The sequence below is a fragment of the Antechinus flavipes genome, chromosome 2 (genome assembly GCF_016432865.1).
Source record: "Antechinus flavipes isolate AdamAnt ecotype Samford, QLD, Australia chromosome 2, AdamAnt_v2, whole genome shotgun sequence".
Taxonomy (NCBI): Eukaryota; Metazoa; Chordata; class Mammalia; order Dasyuromorphia; family Dasyuridae; genus Antechinus; species Antechinus flavipes.
This window is the reverse complement of record NC_067399.1, coordinates 295,151,383-295,173,420: the sequence shown is the minus strand read 5'-3', so window position 1 is coordinate 295,173,420 and position 22,038 is coordinate 295,151,383. Positions and strand designations below refer to the sequence as shown.

The following is a 22,038-nucleotide window of genomic DNA, read 5'->3' as shown; positions in this document are numbered from 1 at the left end:
ATGTTGATATGTAGGGTCCTTAAGGACAGAGAACATTCCATAGGCATGGTGAATTCAACATATCCAAAACAGAACCTATTTATCTTTCCCTCAAAATCCATCCCTGAAAATACTCTTTCTGTTGAGTGTACCACTGTTTTCCCATTTACCTATGTCCATCATGTTGGAGTCATTCTCAAGTTTATTTCCCCTCAGAATCCCATCTGTGAGGCTGTGAGACTGAGTTCTTTGAAAGAAAGGATTTATATTTATCTATTTGTTTCCCCATTGCTTAGCACACAGTAAGAGCTTAATATATGCTTCTTTCATTCATTCACCCAGTCAGTTTACAAGTCTTATTAATTATACTTCCATAAAAAAAAAAAATAAAATAAAATAAAATAAAAAATAAAAAATAAATAAAAATTTCTTCAGTTTCCTTGATGTTCTTAATTAAGAAGCAATTTAGCCATCTTAGATTAAAAAAAAAAATTATACTTCCATAATACTTCTGGCATACAATATTCTGAAATATCAGCCCTCTCCCAGAGATTACAATAGCCCCCTATCTTGTCTCTGTTTTCAGTTTCTCTTTTCTCTCAAAACATCTGCTAAATTGATACTCCTAAAGCAAGTTCTGATCCTGTCACTTCTATGCTCAAGAAATGTTAACAGGTCCTTATAATCTTTAGCATTAAATACAACCTGCTCTGTTTGGCAGAGTCTTATGCAATCTGGCTCCAATCTAATAATCCATACCAAATTCACATTACTTCTCCCCAAGTACTCTATATGCCAACCAAATTGGCATTGTAGTCCCAGCATATCACATTCTGAAGGCAATCTGTGAATTATTTCAACTAGAATTTATTGTCTATGTTTAGCAATTCCAGAAAGTTCTCTTCTGTAATATTTCCTCTAGTATAATATTAAGGTTTATTGTTCTATCATGTTCTTCTGAAGACCTATGATCCTTGGTTGTCTCTGTATCATCTTCAAGATCAGTATGTTTTGCTTACATGATGACAATATTCTTTTAATGCTGCTTTTTTCTCTTCTAAATTGTCCTTTACTTCTGGATATTTGCATTTATAATCTATTGTTCATTTTCTATTATTGTTCTCTTTCTTTTATAGGTGAGCCTTGCCATTGCACATTCCAGTTTTTTGGATTTTTGTTTTTGTTTTTTTGCTCTCCAGCCCCAAAATTCTGCACTTATACTTCCCCAGTTCTCTTCTGAATCACTCAGAGACAGTGTATTGTATTTCCATGTCCTCCTCAAATTCCATAGAGTCCTCTATTATTGACTCATTTTCCTTTATTTTTCAGTATTTTTATAGATGCCTGAATTTATTTGCTAGATCTGGAGGCCATATTTCCTTTTGTAGTTAGTGTTTTTCCTACTGGCTTATCTGCTTATATTCAAGATCACTGAGCTTTCCTTTTCAGGAAATCTTTAATTCTCACCTTATTTTCCTTATTTCTCATGTCTCATGATTGTGGTTTCTTTGGGAGATGAACCTAAAAGCACCTCAGTCTCCTTCTACACTGGGCAATTCATAATTCACTAGCTTAAGTCTCTGCCCCCATGACTTTTGGGTGGTAATTTTAGCCTGACCCCACTTGGGTGCTATTTACTCTTTCTCTCAGGTTTGGTGGAATGTTGCATAGTCCCTCATACATATCTCTTATCATGTCCTGTGGTCTTTTCCAATTCCCTCTGTTCCTTGGTTCTTTAGTTTGGCTCTTTGCAACACAATTGCCACAGGGTCATCTGCCCCAGCACTTGCTCTTCCAATATTATGAGGCTGTCTGTCCTTGCACCGATAGTATAGAGCTTTGTTGTACCAGTACCATAGGGTTGTGGCTCCTGACTTATCTTGGCCAGGATAAATTTTTGCAGCCTGGAACCAAGAGCTTCCTGGCACTGGAAAGAGATGTGGCTATGGGTCTGTTTGTTAAGTCTCATCCTTGGACCTCTTGGTAGAGCCTCATTGTTGGTAACACAGGAGATGGGATTGAGTTGCTGAGTGAAGTTGGGATCAGAGAGAGTCAGTTCAAGGTTTGTGATGGTATTTTTCCAACATTCTTTGGATTCCAGGTGTTGTAAATCATGGAAACAGCTGCACTTGCCTTATCTTTGGCATATAATTTCTGTATAGGAAAGGTTTGAGAACCCAAGAGGATAGTCCTTCATCTTGTTGTTCATGTGATCCTACATATGACATTCTATCATCTATCTCCATGTCTTTACACAGGCTGTCTTTGCCTACAATGCTCTCTTCCTCTTTACCTTAACCTGGTAAAATCCTAGCTTTCCTCATCAAAGTTCAGTTCAAATGCCACCTCATGTGTTAGAACCTTCCTGATATCCCTGGTTAGTTCTTTCCAAATTATCTTTCATTTATTTTGTATACATTTTATATTTACCTAGCTATTGTTCTTCAAAATTGAAAATAGGATGTGCCAAAAATTTTAGTGGAGTTTCAAATTATTAAAACTTAGTGAAGTTTAAACATTTTAATCACTTAACACTGTATGAAAACTTGTGGAACCCCTTATATAATAGTTCTAGAGCCAAAATTATTTATTTTTGTCTTTGTATGCTGAACACCTAGTACAGTTACTTACACAAAGGTACTTAATAAGTGTCTATGGAAAACAAAATAAAACTGAACCATGTGAAATTATAATGACAAAGCTTTACCTCAGATAAGAACTGAGAAAATGTAACTCCTTTAATTCTTTGCAGAAGTAGGGAATTTTGGATATAAAGTATTGAATGTACTGTCAAACTCAGCTATGTTGGTTTGTTTTGGTAAAATACTTGCCTTTTCCTCTTTTTTAGTATTTGTTACAAATAATTGTTTATTGGAAATGTAGGTAATATTAAAAAAGATACCTCCAATATATGGCTTGTTGAATTGTATTTGAATTCTTCCCCACCCCCAATATTGAGAATGGAACCTTGCAAGCAATAAGTCCTCAATAAATATTTTATTGATATTAGATTTAGAAGTAAAAAAAAATCTTAGAAATTCTCATTTTATAAATTAGGAAAGTTGAGACCATAGAAGTAAATGGCACAAGTATTACATAGCCATTCCAGTATTTAAAACCAGATCATATGGTAGCCTACCCTTACCTTCTAACGTTGTCAGTCTTGTTCACATTTTTTCTGTTTGTTTTCATAGCCCAATGTTCTAATGTCTAATGTCCTGTTTCTTTGAATATTTCTTGCATATCCCATAGAATCTATTCCTTGCCCTCACTACAGGACTCTAATAGTTTAATGTATCTTTGATATCTTTGATGCTATTTATCACATCACAGTTACCAATAATGTAACCTTCTTACACCCACTATATATTTTTCCTTACAATTAGGAATACTCTGACATTGTCATCCAGGATTCTCAATAAGCATACTACAGAAATGATTGAGAGATTGTGTCAGAGATGGCTTTTTATAGTAGGGAGTCATTTATCATCACTGAATTGCTACATAGAAACTCACATTTCTTTTCATGTCATATTATTCTGAACCATTATCCATTTATGGTGCCTCTCTGAGATACATATACTGGTGCATTTATTCAGTGGGTTGTCCATCCAACTGCATGTGATAATTTAGGAATTAAATATTCTTCATTTACTTGGTTTTTCCTTTGTGGGTTTCCAAGCTAACCTCTTTTAAGTGATTATGGATATCACTGAGGAAGCCAGTTGTATTATAGGGCTCAGTGAAATCAGCACAATTTCATTTGCAAATATGTACATTTGGAAAACAATGTCCATAGAGAGTCTTCTATTTTGTTTTTGTAAAAGACAATGACATATTTTTCATGTTTCATGTTTCACTTGAGGTTGATATTTAAAAGATTATTGAACAAAGCTCTCTAAAGTCATATCCCTCTTGGAATTTTGTACAATCTTAACTAATGAATAGAACGTCTTATTTGAGAAAAGTCCCAAAGATTATACTTTGCTCAAAAAATTCAAATATGGTGGTATTGTTTTGTAATACAACAACAATAACAACAAAATCCACAAATGGAATCTCTTTTCCTATCAAAATTGTAATCTTTAGTAGAGAATTTTCTGCAAAAACTTCTTTGTTCTCTTCTTATATTTTTATATGACAACCCTTGATCCTAGCAGAAAAAGAAGACAAACGAATACATCCAGCCAAGATGATAAAGAGGTTTAAAGAAAATCAGGATCCTCACAGAGCACTCAAGGAAAAAAGACAAAGAAAAATAATAAACAAATAGGAAAAAAAATCAACCAAAATGGAAGTAGGACAAATTCTGACTCATCTATAAAAAAATTATACCTAAAGGAATACAGATTGAAAAAATAAAATATTTGGGGTAGCTAGGTGACACGTGGATAAAGAGCACCAACCCTGAAGTCAGGAGGACCTAAGTTCAAATCTGATCTCAGACACTTAACACTTCCTAGTTGTGTGACCTTGGGCAAGTCACTTAACCCCAATTGCCTCAGGGAGAAAAAAAGAAAGAAAAGAAAAAAAAATAAATAAACTATTGAAATGTTCTGAGACACTCTTGAATGGATCTCATATTTAAAGAAATTGAATAAATATTAATGTCAAGAACATCGTAAAATTAAATTAAGATCTTAAAGAAAATGAACCATCACAAACAATTCATGCTAGAATCAAAAGATACTTAAACATGATTAGAAGGGAATAATAAAGAAAATTACTGATGCAGAGCATAAAAGGGAAAACACTAAAGAATCAAAGGAATTAGTCAACAATAGAACTGAGTAGAGGGAAAAACAGAATTACAGCCAATATATATATCAATGCAGGTCCAGAAAAATCAATAGAATAGCTAAAGAACTAGAAAGAATAAAAAGCAAATGACAAACTTGGAGAAGATCAAGAGGCAGCAATTTGATAAATTTGAAAAACAAAAGAATGTAAAATTATTAGCAAAAAAAGCAATAATCTATAAAGAGAATCCAGAGAGCTCCCAGAAGGAAAAAGACACAAGCTGTCTAGAAATAATATAATTATGCTCTAACAGAATTAACTTACCAAAGGACATTAACCATGATGATGGCAAACTTCTTGAAAAAGACAAAAGGGAATACAGCATAATTCAAAAATAAAAAAACATGAGTCACAGACCTAGAATTTACCTAGCTAAATTCAATATATAGTTTAAAGGCAAGAGATGGATGCTTGAGGATCCTTTAGACTGAAAATTTTGCAGAGATAATTTTGTAAAGATACGTATTTACTTCAAGAAAGTCTCAGAAGAACAAAAGATAAGCAATTAAGTATGTAAAACAATGAACTTTTTCAAATCAAAATAATCTAGTTACAAATAAATTATGAAAACTCAGAGATTTGTGTTATGTTTTAGAAGAATATTTCAAAGACAGAGAGTATGAGGGAGGAAAGAAAGTATGATAAAGCCAGCTTCTGTCGTTGATAAGGGAATACTCAAGCAAATAAAACTTAAACACTTTATTAATACTAATAAAATAGAGGAATTTTATTTAGAGTACATATTAAGATAACCTTCTGATAGTATCTTAAAACTACTACAATGGCAAAACTAGCCCTTCCCAGAAATATAAAATATATTATCAGTGGACTAGAGAGAAACTGGGATCATGGATTGGTATACATGTTTTGGAGTTACAGCTCTTGTTCTATTGATTTTTCTTTTTATCACTTTATAAAAGCCTTTCCATGTTTCCTTTTATATATATATATTTTTTTTTTTTCATTGTATACATAGTTGATTCTGAAGTCATATTCTTTCTATTAAAATATACTCCTTCCATTTTTGTGATGTTATTGATTGCCATTGCCCATGCTATATAGGAATAAAGTTCCCATGAGCAAAAAATCATTTAAATACTCCATCAGTGGTCTGAAATACTGCCTATCATTTATCATTGAAACTATAGCAATTCCATGTCATATGAAGATGGCCAAATATAATTTAATTTTGATTCAAAGGTAGTAGTAATTTTCATAAAGGACTATGTTCCTCCATTAATGATATCCCCTTCAAGTCCAAGGCAATCTCTCCTAATTTCCCTATGATCTATGTAGACTGTTTAGGCCTGTTCAATTATAAATATGTGGACTATGTTACAAACACCAGGTGGCACTTTACTCAAAGTTTCCCTCTAGAATCTAAAGGAGTTAACATAAACTAGAGAAATAAGAAATAGAATCTCTACATTAAATAATATTGTTCTAAGATTTGGGTAGTCCACTTACCAATTCCTCCAAACTGTGTCATAAAAGAGGAAGCAACCTGGTTCATGAGGAACAGTTAGTGAAGGGGATGAGATGGAAGCCCTTTCACTGATTGTTCCTTAAGTATAGAAAGCTATCCTATCTTACCTCTGCTTTTAGAATCCACAACTTCCTTCAAGTCTCATCTAAAGCACCATGTTCTATAGGGATGTCAATTATATTTTCTTTTTTATAGTCGTAAGTTTATTTATTTTTAATACATATTGCTTTATGAATCATATTGGGAGAGAAAAATTAGAGCAAAGGGGAAAAACATGGAAGAGATTTAAAAAAAAAAAAGAAAGAAATGAACATAGCATATATTGATTCACATTCAAACTCCTTTGTTCTTTTTCTGGTTGCAGATGGTTCTTCCTATCCAAAGTCTATTGGGATTGCTTTAGATCATGAACTACTAAAAAGAACTAAGCCTTTCATATCTGATCATTGCTCATTCTTGCTATTATTGGGTACAATGTATTCCTAGTTCTATTTGTTTCCAAAAATACTTTCTTGATCTCATTAGCTGCTAGTATTTTCCCTAGTTACTGTGTATCTACTTTGTGTGTACCTTCATATAAATGTATTTATACATGCTTTTTTCCATTAGAATTAATCAAAAATAAACAAACACTTAGTAGGTGCCTACTATGTGCCAGGAGCTATGCTAAGTGCTAGGGATACAAAAGAATCAAAAGATGGTTCCTATCCTCCAGAAGCTTACAATCTAACAAACTGGAAGACAACATGCAAACAAATACATGCAAATCAAGTTATATACAGGATAAATAGGAAATAACTATCAGAGGAAAGATACTAGAATTAAAACAGGTTGGGAAAATCTTCCTGTAAAATATGGGATCTTATTTTGAATTCAAAGGAAACCAGGAAAATCACTAAGGAAGGATAGCATCCTAGGTATGGTAGCAGCCAGAAAAAATAATGCTTAAAGCTACAAGAGTGTCTTTTTCATGGAACACCCAGGAGACCAATGTCAGTAGACTGAAGAGTACATGATAGAGAGCAAGGTATAAGAAAACCATAAATATTAAGAAGAATTGATTATAATGGGAGAAAATGCAGCATCTTGGAGATGATAGGGATTTGGTGGCATTTATTAAAAAGGGGGTAACACAGTCAGACCTGAACATTAAGAAAATCACTTTGGTGGCTGAATAGAAGATAAATTAGAATGAGAAGAAACTTGTGGCAAATAGACTCACCAGCAAGTTATTGTAAATAATTCAAGCAGATTGGATATTGGAGGATAGGGTACGAGTTTGGAGAGTTGAAGATAATTCACAGAAGAGAACTATAGCCTGAGGAATGAAGAGGATAGCATTGCCCTCTTTAGTATAAGGTAAGAAGAGATGCAGGTTTTGGGGGAAAGATCATGAATTCTGTTTTGAACAGGTTTAGTTTGAAATGTCTACTGGACATCCTTCCTGTTGGAGATGTCTAAAAGGGAATTAATTAGAAATGAGATGGTGTAGGTTAGCAGAGAGTTTGGAGTAGGATAGGTAGACTTGAAAATCATGAGCATAGACATAGTAATTATCTTTGGGATAGGATATCATGAGAACTGAGGAGATCACCAAGTAAAATAAAGGAAAAGAGAAAAAGGCTCAGAACAGATTCCTGAAGGAGACTTACAGTTAGAAGGGTACAATCTGAATGAGGATCCAGCAAAGGAGACTGAGGGAGTGGCTAGATAGACAGAAGGACAACCAGGAGAGAGTAATGTCTTGGAAACCTAGAGAGAGGAGAGTATCAAGGGGGAAAGAGTGATTAATGGTACTAAATGCTGAAGAGAGATCAAGAATGAGGATTGAGAAAAGACCACTGGATTTGGAAACTAAGAGATCACCAGTCACTTTGAACAGAGTAGTTTTGGTGCAATGAAAAAGAAGCCAGATTGTGGAGGATTAAGAAAAGAGTAAGAGGAAAAGGAAATGGAGACATCTATTACAGATGGACTTTTGGGGGAAATTATCTACATAGGGCAGAAGAAACACAAGATCAAAGATAATGTGGATGTACAGCTCAAATGAGGGTTTTTCAGGAGGGAGGAGATATGGGCAAGTTTACAAACAAAAGGGAATGAACAGACCAGGATATGTTGAAAAAAGTGAATGCAAACTCACTGAGGGTAAGAATATTATAACTTTCTCTTTATAACCCTAGCACGTGCTAGGCACCCAGGCACCCTTGGCAGGGGGCAAGCAATATATATTTACTGATTTGACCAATTGATTATTTACACACATATGAGTGCATGTGTATGTGTGTGTAAAACATATAGTTACACATATAAACATGTATACCTATATACACAAATATATGCAATAATACATATATGGGATCAGCTGAGTGTTCAGTGGATAGAATATGGGCCTATGTAAGGAAGACCTGTTTTCAATCTAGCCTCGGACACTCACTAACTATATGAGCCTGGGCAAGTCATTTAACTTTTGTTTGTCCAATCCACAGGAGAAAGAGCTAGCAAACCAATCCAATATCTTTGCCAAGAAAACCCCAAATGTGGTCACAAAGAAAGTCACAACTGAGTAAGGGAACTATATATCAGCAACATATATGTCACCAACTGCCTCCTGGACATCTCAACATGAATGTCTATATGCAACTCAAACTCAACATGTCCATAACATAATTCATTATCTTACTCACAAATTTCTCCCACATTTACAGTTTCTTCATTACTGTCAAAAAAAAAGCCATCTCTCATTAATGTAAGTTTACAACTTCAATATCATGCTCCACTTTTGGTACCACATATCCAATCTTTCTAAAATCTGGTCATTTCTACCTTCATAACATCTCTCTTCTATGTCACATTCCCTCCACTAATACAGCCACAATGCTAGTTCAAGCTTTCATGGTCTTTCTCCTGGACTACTACAATAGACTTCTAACTAGCCCTTTTGGCTTATCTTTCCACTCCAATATATCCTCCACTCAATTGTCAAGGTGATTTTTCTAAAGTGGAGTTCTGACCATATCACACTCTTACTCCCTAATTCTCAACTCAATGAGGTGCAGAAGCAAATATAAACTTCTTTGTTTGGCTTACGGTGTTTTTTTCTTATACATATTTTGCTTCTCTTCATATGCTCTACCTAGTTGCAGTTCATCAAAAACAACATTCCCCATTTTCCCATCTTTCTGTGGTTGCACTGGATGTCCCAATGCCTGAAACATTCTGCCCCTCACTTTCATCTTCTTGGATTTCCTGGCTTCCTTCAAGATTCAGTTCAAGTTTCATTTTCTACAAGAGACCTTTCCTTAAAAAGTATTTTGTAATTTTGCAAATAAAGTTACAAAAATGTTCACATCCTTTAACTCAGATTCCACTTCTGGACTAGGCACTTATCCCAAGGAGATCAATTTGTAAAACAAAATATTCCAGAATTTAGAGAAGTATTTTTAGTATTAGCAAAGAATTAGCAACAAAGTAAATGCCTGTTGATTAGGGAATTTCTAAACAAGTTATAGTAGACAAATGTAATTGGATATTACTGCACTAGAAAAACAAAGCACAAAAACACTGAATCCTGTGAAATTTTAATGATCAAGTAAGGTTCCAAAGAAGAGATATGAAAGGGTTCCTCCTTATTCTTTACACAGATTGAGAACTATGAGTATGGAGAACATATATAATGCCAGCCTTTCTTTCATATTTAGATTAGTTCTACCTAATTTCCTTTTTTCCTTTTCATTCTTTGTTACAAAGGAAAGCTCTCTGGGAAGGAGGAATGCAGGTGGGGACAAAGACATTGGGAAATGTAGGTGATATAAAAGAAAAAAGTCAAGAGATGCCAGTAAAAATGTTTTCAAAATATGAAACAAAATAAAATACAGATATGAAACTTCTAAGTGGTCTCAAAGCTTTATTTCTTTCACTTCTAATCCCAAACTATATTTTCCTACGTAGTTTTTGCTTCCCTCTCTCTTATTCTCTCCCTTTAATTGAAGCCATTTAGTTTCAAATTATATGTTGACTTAATTTAGAGAACTCTCAAGTTATTTATAAATTTTTCCTTCTTTTTCATCTTCTACAAGAGATATTGACACAAAACCTGGAATTATAATCATGGTTGTTTTTGTTTATGTTCATAAGTAATATAAGACAAGATGATCCAGTATATCATAAAATGAAGTTTGTTGTTACCTTTGGCTGCATGGTAAACCAATTTTGCCAACTTTTTAATTCACCTTTCCAAACAGAACAAATAAGTTTTCCTTCCATTTAGCTGCAACTTCCATATGTTTTTGTTTCATTTATATCAAGAATATCAATGTGAATCAGTTTCTCTAGCTGTATATTAATCAACTCAATGATTAATGGACAAAAATCTCAAAATAAGAATATCTCTAGTTAAATTAATATCTAACACTATCTAATTCTTAGAATCCCCTGTTCTCTTTGTCTGCCAATCCAACAATCTTAACATGAAAGCAGGAAAGGACTACATATTTGTTTCATGGGTTATTATAAACTAAGAATCCATCACTTAGTAGGTAAGCTTTCGGTGACAGACTTTTAGTACAACTAAAACCTTCATGGGTATGATACTGAAAATCTTTCTAGCTTGGTAGGATCTGCATAGTTTTGTGCTCTGCTGCCATAACCTGAGAATCCAATTACCTCCACGCTAATAAGAAAAAATTAAATGGGAAATTTTTTTTTACATTAGCTCAAAAACTAAAAATTTCAAAATGTTAAGTCTAAAAGAGGACTTAAAATGGAGATTGTTAGAATACCAAAATCTTGACTTGGAAGAGTTCTTAGAACAAAAAACTAGAATGTTAGCAACATAAGAGACCTTAAAATAGAATTTTCTAATATATATAGAAAGGCTGAACTGAAAGAGACTTTATGACCCAACAAAGAATGTTGGAACTAGAAGGAACCTCTGAGATTATCTCTTTCAGCTAAGGATATGAAAGCTGAGGGATATGAAGCAACTTACCCAACCCAACATAATTATTATTAAGACTCCCAGTCTCAGCCTATTGCCCTCTTCTATCACACCACTGCCTCTTGCATGGATAGAGTTATAAATGTTCTCATAACAATAAAATTTAAACATGCTGAGGAAGAAATAAAAGCTGTCTGTACAATAGGATTTTTCTGAATCTCCCAGAAGCATTCTGATGATTACCAATATAATCACTTCATCCATATGCAGCATGGTTCCTTTTTCTTTAATTTATAGGTTTCATAGTTACATATACATACATACACACACACACACATCCTTTTTCTGTACCTCTTGTAACTATGGTGAAAATATTGTGAAGAAAACATTGTGTGTAAGCTTACTTGTCAGTCATCATCGTGGGCTGCTCATCCGTGAAGTCCTCTGGTGCAGGTACAAACATGCTGACTATGCTGGGCGCTGATAGCAGGCTGGACTTAGTAGCACCTAAAAGTGTGGTAAAGATTCAATTGATGAAGACAGTTTGGTTATGTCTGCCTAGCAATGGACTGTTTCTCAACCAGCCCTTTATAATACAGTTTCATGGAGATAGAACCAAATTTCCTCCCTTTCTGTTACCCTAAGTTGTATTTTGAAAAAAATACTTCAACATTACTGTTCATTAAAAAAAAACTATGTTTTTGTTCAGTTTTCCTTGCTGAGTTCCAGGAATTGGCTACCTATCTATTCCACTATTGGTCCATCCTTCTCAGCTCTGCAAACATCTAAGTAGAGTTGTGAGTTAATGGGGGAAAAGATGATGGTAAATTCACTAAGAAGGTAACTCTCTTTCAGGAGTTCTATTTCTCAGTTATAGACATGGATTTCTCAACAAGAACATACCCAAATATTATGTTTAATTCCCACCTCGAAATCCTACTCTTTTGGGGTAAAGGAGCAATCTAAAAAACCTACATTAGGTCAGAAATATGGTTTTAAAAAAAGTATAGTTCTCTATATCAATAAATAAATCCATGTGCTCCCAAAATTAAGGTACTCTTCATCTGTTCACCAAAGCATTATAAATGAAATATGAATTTGAATTTAAAGCACTATCCAAAGAGTTGATGCTCCTCGCCAAGCTTCCTTCCTTCTGTATAAACCCAAGATTTTTGTGTCTTTGATGAAAGCTAGCATCATAAATCTGAAATTGGCAATATCTCCACACACAAGGAATACAGAAAGTTGGGATGACAACCATTTGGTGCTGAAAAAACAACTAATGGATGAGTGGAAAGGAACCATCCCAAAGAGCAACACAAACTGATAGCTTAAGGAAAACATCATAATCACCAAAACAGTATCAGAGTTTTCAAATTCTTTAATGGGAAAAGACTGAAAATAATGATAATCATTAGAGTCTGAAAATAAATATGTTACCAATAAAAACCATAAAATGAAGCAAAAATTGTGAAAGATTATATTATCTATCCCAAAGAGAAAAGTGACATCCTATAGAATTGTAATTCCAAAGAGATTGGAATAAAATTTGGGAGAATGTCTTAATCCAAAAAAAAAAAAAAGTAATAAAGCACATCTCTACGAAACAACTAGAGTAATGGCATCTGGCTCATGGTTTTATTACAGGCTTTTTTGTATATGTGTAGTCTAGATTCCTAAACACATTCTATAGACAAAATACATTCTTTAGTATTTTTAGACTACACTCACATTAAAAAGAGACTCATGGTCAAAATATATATATATATAAAAGAATGCTTTTAATGGCATTTGTTCTGCTAACGAGATTCCACTCTAGATTTACTTCTGAGTTTGACTAACTGTGGTATTTAGGGAAAAAAGTCCTCATGCTTCTCAAAAGTTCATTTAACTTTTATTATAAAATAAGATTACTGCCAAAGGAGCTTTAAAATGGTCTGAAAGTAGAAGGGTGTTGTTTCAAATAGAAGAAGTACAGAGCCAAAGTAAGAATAAGTTATGAGTAATTTTTTTAAAAAGAGTTGATCAAGATTTAAAAAAAATGGTTGATGATAAATGGTGTGGTATCATTAGTTTATTTCAAAAAAAAAAAAAAAAGAGCAAGAATGGGAATAAAGCACAAATGAAAGGCCTTGATTCCATGTTAATACTTCTTGAACCATCATACATTGTGTCTGAGTCAAAAGTGAGAAGTGTATTCAATCATATAGAAGTTTCCAAATAGTTGGATATTTAGTGATGTGTAGAGATAGCTACAGTAGAGTCTCTGGTACAAAGTCCTTAAATCTTTTGCAAATAATGATAGTCAATGTTAATATAAAGCCACAGTAGTATAACCAATACAATAAAAAGTTCAAGAAGGAGGAAATTCAAAATCATTTTAATAGTTTTGCCACTAATCTGTTACAGTCATAGAGGATATCATTCTTCCCATTGTAATTTAAGAGCATAAAATTCTCTCTCTAAAGAAATAAGCATTTTTTAGGCATCAATAATATCAAAATGCCTTCCCCATATAATTGTCTTGCTTTCTGGCAGTGTAGAACTCACAGTACATTGCTGCTAGATTACAGACACTATGAGAAGTATCAGCTTTTAAATATTAGACTCTGTTGCATCAAATAATACTAGCAGTTAGTACAATTCTAGAAGCAATGAGTGTAATGGGGAAGGCAAATAATGAAGGGAGGCGGAATAGAGAGAGCAAGAAGAGGAAAAAAAGAAAGAAAGAAACTGAAAAATCCTTTACTATATGATCTCAAATTCACCATCTAACAAGTTCCATTTTTATATATCCTAAGAAAAATTCAGAGTACTAGAAGTGGTAAAGAGTCTACTGCAAAGGCCCCAAGTCAATAATAAAGACTAAAGCAAAGATCACTGTTAATTCTGGTGAGAATGTCATTATCTTCTAGGAATAGTCAAATCTGATATTCTAATGTATAGAACAATCCCTGAAACTTAAGTTTCTCGCAATTAGAAGCTATTAATTCTATTAGATTTAGGATCCTACCCCAATCATAAATGTTTATAACAACTTTTCCCCATTGACATAATATTTTATTTTGTACCTAGAAAATAATATAATTATTATATGATATTATTTGCTAAAGTTATTTGCTTATCTACTAAATTATAAGCTCCATGGGGACAAAACACCTTTTATATCTTCTGTATAAGCTAGCACAATAAGCATTTAATAAATGTGTAAAATCCATTTGAATGGAAAAAAAACAATTAAATTTAACTATGACTGTCTTGGCCTCTGTTCACAGAGGTTCATTTGGGGGCAACAAATGAGAAAAAGAAGACCTGAGAGAATTCTGAAAGGACTAGAATTGCCACTAACTTCCAAAAACACGTAAACTGAAACAGAAAATCAGCCTGTTCTTGTTCCTTTGAAAAATGAGGAGAGCAGGAAATATTCTGTCATCTGTCTGAAGTGGAATGTAGGCATAGACTTGCATTGATCTTCTCCCTGGTCTGGAAGGGAGAATAAGTCATATTGATATGGACATGGTAGATAGACTTTCACAGAACAAGCTGGTGGCCTACCACCACTTGAAACCCAGCTCTGTGACACAAACAGCAGGAAGCTTTGAATTTCACTCGGTGGTGCTCTTGGGAGGCAAAAGCAGAGACTGAACTAACCTCTCATTCTTAGCGGGGGTCCTTCCAGTTCTGGATTTAGGCATACTGGCACATTACACTGACGCTTCCCAGGCTGTATCTGTTCTGTGGATAAACAGAGCATTTCAATCTCCAGTGCTACAGCATGGTTCACAACATGAAGACATTGTTTGGTGAGTCTATTAATAATTTTTTAAGGAAATGCCCAGGATCTTAGGGTAAGGGAAAGTTTGTGTTCGGTTCTATTAACATGCAAATTGAATTCATCAAAAAGAGATCACCTAACAACATCAAAGAATTCTGTCTTTAAATAAATTTCAAGCTTAAGATCTTCTGTTTTGAGATGAAGGTCAGGTCTCAGGAAGAAATGTTTTATACATACATACACACACACACACACACACACACACACACACAATCAGAAAAAATTTTAAATCAACTAAATTAAGGCTGTGACCAGAAATAAAGTGAGAAAAATGGCCTGAGAACATACAAAAGCTTGTACTAGAGAGAAAATATATAGAGAGTCTATAGTTTAAAAAAAAAAAAAAAAAAAAAGAAGGAAGGAAGATGGATGCTTAGGAAACATTAATTTAAAATAATAATGAGGCAAAGAAGCAAATACCCAGATGAGCAGAGATGAAGCCATAATGCTGGCTTTGCCAGATGTCAAATTACAGCCTTGGCAACAGGGAAGCTCTGAGATGCCTCTTTAGAGATTGAAGGGAAAGGCATCCCCTCAAAAGACTTCCAGACCTGCAGGAATTGTCTGTTCTGTCTCTTTCTGTCTGCCTGCCGCTTAGCCAGTTTAAAATTCTGTTTTTCTCTCTCTTGACTTTGTCCACTTGAAATCTGACTTCCCTCACCTGCTGCACTTCCCAGGGTTTTTGCATTTTCTTATATAATGGTACAGCTTGCCCATTAATCAGTGGTTCTCTGCTGCCCCCTGCTGAATCTGTAATCCTACCAGCTCCTTGCCAGATTATCTCTACTCGTGTAAACTTTAGAGCCCCAGGCTTCCTGAAGTTATGAAACTAAGAATATCTGTTTTGCTAGGTTGGGATTTTTATTAGTTTTACCTTCCCTTGTGGTTGTAAAACTTGTTCTTTTAGAAATAAGTAAGACTTTGAATAGAAGTGTGTTCCATGAATGTGACACAGTAGTATCTTTAACAGCTGAACTCTATAAACTCCCCTGCTCCACCCTGCCAACTGTGCCCTTCCTACGGTAACCCCTCCCCTCAATGCCTAGAATAGGACACCTTACACATAGGTAGCTAGGTGGCACAGTGCAGAGCACCAGACCTATAATTAGGAAGACCTAAGTTCAAAACTAGTCTTAGACATTACTAGCTGAGTAACACTAAACAACTCACTTAAGCTTGTTTACCTCATTTCCTCATCTGTAAAATGGCACAAGATTTATTGTATTGGAAAAATGAAGGAATTGTAAAGTTCTTAGCACAGTGTCTGTGACATAGTAGGCATTTATATAAATGTTAGCTATTATTATCAAAACTCACATAGGCAATAAGTAAACAAGTTAGCTCCATGTTTTATCTAAAATTTCCATCTTATCTGCTATCTGATGTCCAACACAGTATACTCTGTGTATAATAGATATTTAATTAATATTGAATTGAAAGAGAAAAAAAGAAAATCATATTAACCTGATGTTTTGCATCTATGAATGAGTCAGTAACCTATTTATCAGGGGAAAAAATCACTAAAAGGAAGGTCCTTAGAAATCACTTTGTACATTCTTACATAATAAGGAAAGTAAGCATCTAAAGCTAGTATGTGATAGAGCCAGGACTTGAGCCTGAATTCAAGTCCAATGCTCTTTCTTCTCTACTGCTTCGACTCTTTTATAAAGGCCCATTTACAACAAGAATGCAGAAATAGAATTCTTACATCAAGATGATTTGAGAGCCTAGAAAATGGAAAAACAGCCTACAGAACTGAAGTGAAGAAAATTCAAATAGTCCATGATCAAGGAATCTGAATGAAATATTACACCAAACCTTATATTGAGAAATGAAAAAAAAATCTGTCAAATAAATCATTTGGTATCACATAGATTCAAAGTTTGTTCATATTCAAAGCTCCATCATTAAAAAAAAATCAGGCAAATGAACCATACATGTTAACACTGCCCAGGAGAGGTGATCCAAGCTAAATCATTTACTAAAGATTATAGAAATGTATAAAGATAATTGAGGAACTGGTCTGTCTTGAAAAATCAGAATCCTCATAGCCAAAGTATCTACTTATTGGGGCCAGAAGTTTAGTTATCATAAATACACTGGGCCATGTATGAACTATCATTCTGAACATTTTTTTCTTTTCTATTTACTGCAAAAATAATGGTGAATGAGCTTCAGTCAATCCTTTTCAATCTATAAGGGAAAAAATACCTTGAGACAGCCATCTCTTGAATTCTTCAGGAGCTAATAACTTGTAGATTATCCATGTTACTTAGTTTTTCCTCCTTTCTTTTTCTATATGGCTTAGAATTAATTTATACCAAAGGGACAGCAAAATTAACTAAGGATTTGTAGGTTCTTGTGAAGATTTGGAGGAAAAGAGGCACACAAACAGCAAAACTACTACCTAATATAAGAATCCTAGAATATCACACTTTGATGAGTCCTCAGAGACCATCATTTAGTGAATCCCCTTGAAATAAGAATCCCCTTTCTTCATGGGAGGATTTTCTGTTGCATTCAATGATACATACTATCCCAATTCATCAATATCTAGGAACTGATATACTCTGAAAACATCAGTATTCAGCGCATCCTATCCCCAAAATAGAAGGAAACATATGGGAGAAATAGGATGAAGTATCTAAGTCAACTTTCAGATCTTGGGACATGACTGGCACAATGACCAAGTGTTTGTTTTTGTGAAAATGAAAAATCTCTGATCATGAAAGAATAAAACAAATAATAAGCCCAAAATAATGACCAATATCAGTTGAGCAGTACAACATAGTACTAGAATGAGTACTCAACTTAAAATCAGAAGATCTGGGATCAAATCCTAGCTCTGACACTTAACTAGCTATGTGACCCTGGGCAAGCCAGTTGTCCCTGTGCCTCAGTTACCACATCTGTAAAATGGAGATGATAATATTTGCAAAAACCTAACTTACAAACTTGTTATGAGAAGAGTGCCTTATAAATCTTAAGTACTACAAACATGTCAGCTATTATTTTAAAATAGCCTGATATAAATGATGGCCCACACATCCCAAATTGATAATTCACAGATTTACACATGGCCTAAGCAACATGATATAGTGGTAAACATGCTAGAAGGGATTCAGAAGAAAATGAGGTTCAAATCTCACTTCTGGTATTTATTAATTATATGGCTCAGTTTCCTCAACTATAAAAGGGGGATAATCATTCTGGTAACATTTATTGCATGGATAACTATAATAATTATGTAACATCCTGCATGTAAAGCACTCTACAAACCTTAAAAAACTATTTAAATTTAAATAATTTTTATAATTATCATTATCATATTCACTATTACAAATAGGAAAAAGAAGACATTTCCTAGCATAAGTTGTGGCAATCCTGGCTCAAGACAGCAACATTTTAGAATATGAGGGGTGAAGAGAACAGTGACATATTATTGTCCTTGTTGTAGAAAAGGAGAAATTGAGGAACAGAACCCCAATGACTAGCATAAAACAAAGGTATATTGACATCCAATGCTTTAAATACAGACCTAAGCACCTATTCCCTATTCAAAATTTGTCACTAAAATTCCAGATTTATGCTGATTTATGTAGTATGACAGAATTGGGATGAGGTACAAGTAAATCATGTGAGAATGAGGGCACACAGTGGCAGCCTGGTGATCTTGTTGACCAATGATAAACCTACTGGCCAATGATAAATGTCAGTGACAAATGAAAAATGGACTATGGATGACATGTCTTTCTTTTTTTGTAACATCACAAAACAGGATATTTAAACCTTGGCCTTTATGAAAACAAATTTGGGGTCCTCAAAAAAAAGATGTGTGGCTCCAGGACTTTAGGAAAGTTTAAATAGATTTCATAATTGCCTTATTTTACTACTGCCTGAACAGAAGGACAGGAAAGATACTTTATGTTAATTATAAAGGATAGGAGATGATATCAAGAGTGATGTTAGCTAAGTGAGGGGGGAAAAGAAAGAAAAGAAAAAGCTCGACCCACCAGTGTCCCAGTTGCTGATGTTGTGAGGGGCGCTAGACTGATGTTCCAGCTGTCGCTTCATTAACTGGCTCATTGTCAGAGCTCCCAATGATCCCCTTTTCATCTGCCTATACTGAGCTATATGGGGGAAATTAAAAAATGGTTACAGAGGGGAAATAAACTTCAGTATCACACATAGGAATGAAAATCTTACAGCTAATATTAATTTCAACATTCAGCAGAAGTTTATTAATGGTCAGTAAAACTATATGTTGCTGTCCAGATGAAAGAATAACTGTGGTATATTATTTTAGATACTCTCTTCCTTTCAGCTATGGAGATGGTGCATTCTTAGCAATTTCTTATTAGTCAGCTGGGAATATAAGCAACAACCAAAAAAATTGTACCTATACTTTATAATTCATTTTTCTTTGGATTCATGAATCTTCCCAGATAGTGTGTCAATCTCCAATCTTCACAACATTCCCATGAGATTCCAGAGAGAAGAAAGAAGAGGAGAGAGTAGAATATCCCCGTTGTAGAGATGAAAAAACTGAGGCACAGAGTAATTAAGTGACTTCTTACAAATCCCACAAGTCAGGAACTGGTATAAAATTAAGGAAGATTGACTCAATCTTTGAGATGTTACAATTAATATTTGAATATTGGTCTATTATTTGAAATTTGCCACTGTAAAAAAAAATTGCCTTCCTAGGAATTTTAAATGAAACATTGGCAAATATTTCCCCAGTGAAGTAAACTCTTTTTTTTTTTTTTTTTTTTTTTTGCAGTTTGTGACATGTTCCTCCAAAAAGGAAAATAATACAGAAATCCATGGATTAAATATTTCGTTGAGTAAGTTAAAGAATTTAGAATTCTTGAATTTTGTATGCTGTTTCAGCATGACATTTCACTTATCATCCTATAACTCTGAAATACTCATTCCACCATATTTCACTTATCATCCTGTAACTCTGAAATACTCATTCCACCATTCAGTTCTTTTTTCTCCAAGTTTAATGAACAAATGAATATCTATAGGTCTTTAGCTGATTGGCACCATATTAGCATATTTTCCATTTCTTAAGCCATAAAACATGATCAGCAATTATTGACAACTATATATAAATCATTTAAAGTAAAGTATTACTGACATTCTCAACAATGACAACTTGAAACCAATTTCCAAATTCTTTTTGAATAGTATTAACAGTTTGTTAGCTTAGCTTTTATGATGTGGTTAGCACTATTATATGACACTGAGCCTAGATCAAAAGAGTGGGATGCTTGTGTGAGATAAATAAAATGAGAAATTGACTAGAAAACTTAAGACAAATTCTGTTCATGAAAAAAGTGCCCTATTAGGAGTCAGAGTTATCTGAATTGCTACCTCAGATAACCAAGTTCACTAAATAGCTGTTAGATTTCATCTAGACATTCTTTATTCTTAAATTTTTTTGTCACAGATAAATCAATTCTACATATTAATTTTTCCTACATATACAGGCGTAAGAAACACCCCAAAACAAACAATATATATTTTAAAAGTTTAACAAATATAATGATTACTCAATCATAGAAGAGCTTCAGATCTCAAAATTCTTTTCTCTAATTACTATCATTTTTGTTAAGATAGCAGAGTTACTGGGAATCAAGAACTTTTCCTATTTCTATATCAGTTTGTAAAATTACTTTCCTTAGTACCACATGCAAATAGATGCCAAATAAATGCTTCTGATGGTCAAGATTTATTTAATGGTAATCTATGGTAAGCATATGAGTTAATTAGCTTTACTAATAATTTTTAATTAATTCAATATTTTCTCCTTCAGAGTGTTCTTAAAATATACCAAACTTGGAATTCTAACAAGGATTTGAAAGATCTAGTTTTTCAGATTCCTTTCATAAAACTACAGAAAGGAAAACAGCCCTCCAAAAACCTTTCATTTTTTACTGCTTTGATTTTAAAAAGGATATTTATTCAGTTATCAAACCCATTATCTTGATGAAATAAGAGTAATTAAATATAGATAGAACTGACAGTTCATCCATTGTTGAGGGTACAAGTGACCATTAAAAATCTAAGAAATGATTTCTTAGATGATCCTTACTTTGTTTCATACCTTTAATTAAACAACTCTACTAAAATAGTAGAGATTAATATAGGCATTTAGAATAAAGGATTTCATTTTTCAGGACATCCTTATTTTTCTGGGTAGACCCAGTGAAGACTAATATTAGCATGGTCTTATCTACAGGGAGATAAAAATATATTCAAAAAGAAAAAATGACATTGTCAAATTATGGACCAAAACACCCTAATGGGCTATGAAATATAGGAATTGGAATGAGTCACCATGACTCTGAAAGAAGCACCAAGGCCAATGAGTATAAATTAAAGAGAGACATTTCAGGCTGAAATAAGAAAGAACTCCCTGATAATTAGAGTTGTAGAAAATGGAATGGGCTGCCGCCACTGGAGGGTAAATTCCGTATTCATCAGATACCTTCAGTCATTTATAGCAAGTGGGCCAAATTCATTCTTCCACAGGTTTTTGTATAATCCTCAAACTAAAAATTATTTTTAACATTTTAAAATACAAATTTTATTTCCTTTCCTTTTATATAGGCAGTAATAAAACGAGGTGATTAGAAAAATTAAGCCTTCCTAATGTCATAGACTCCTGCTATAGAAGTATGTCATTCCTAATGAGGTAGACCAGACCTCTGAAGCTCCTTCAAATCTTGGATTCTATGGTTCTGTTTGAGTTAAATTTCCAATATCTTTTACTTTCAATTTATCACCTATGAACCTATGGGAACACAAAGGCAAAAGTCACATAGATTGGGCAGGCATATATAGGCTGTCTGCATTGTTACAGGGAACACCCCTATACTACTGAGATCACAGCTTGACTGGAATATTATTTCACAGGATATAATGTTTTTATGGACAAAAAAAAATCTAAAGCCAAACAAAATAGGGCAATATGGAAACATTTATTAA

At 33.7% G+C, this 22,038-nt stretch overlaps 1 protein-coding gene across 1 annotated transcript in view; it reads right to left on the bottom strand.

The window, feature by feature from the left end:
- Positions 1-22,038, bottom strand: part of UNC79 (unc-79 homolog, NALCN channel complex subunit) — a 325,074-nt gene that overhangs the window by 83,073 nt on the left and 219,963 nt on the right. Inside the window, exons 34-36 of the mRNA XM_051977373.1 lie at positions 19,053-19,169; positions 14,856-14,939; positions 11,609-11,711 (exon numbers count right to left, since the gene is read on the bottom strand). Coding sequence (XP_051833333.1) covers positions 11,609-11,711; positions 14,856-14,939; positions 19,053-19,169 — 304 coding nt within the window. The remainder of the gene's footprint in view (positions 1-11,608; positions 11,712-14,855; positions 14,940-19,052; positions 19,170-22,038) is intronic.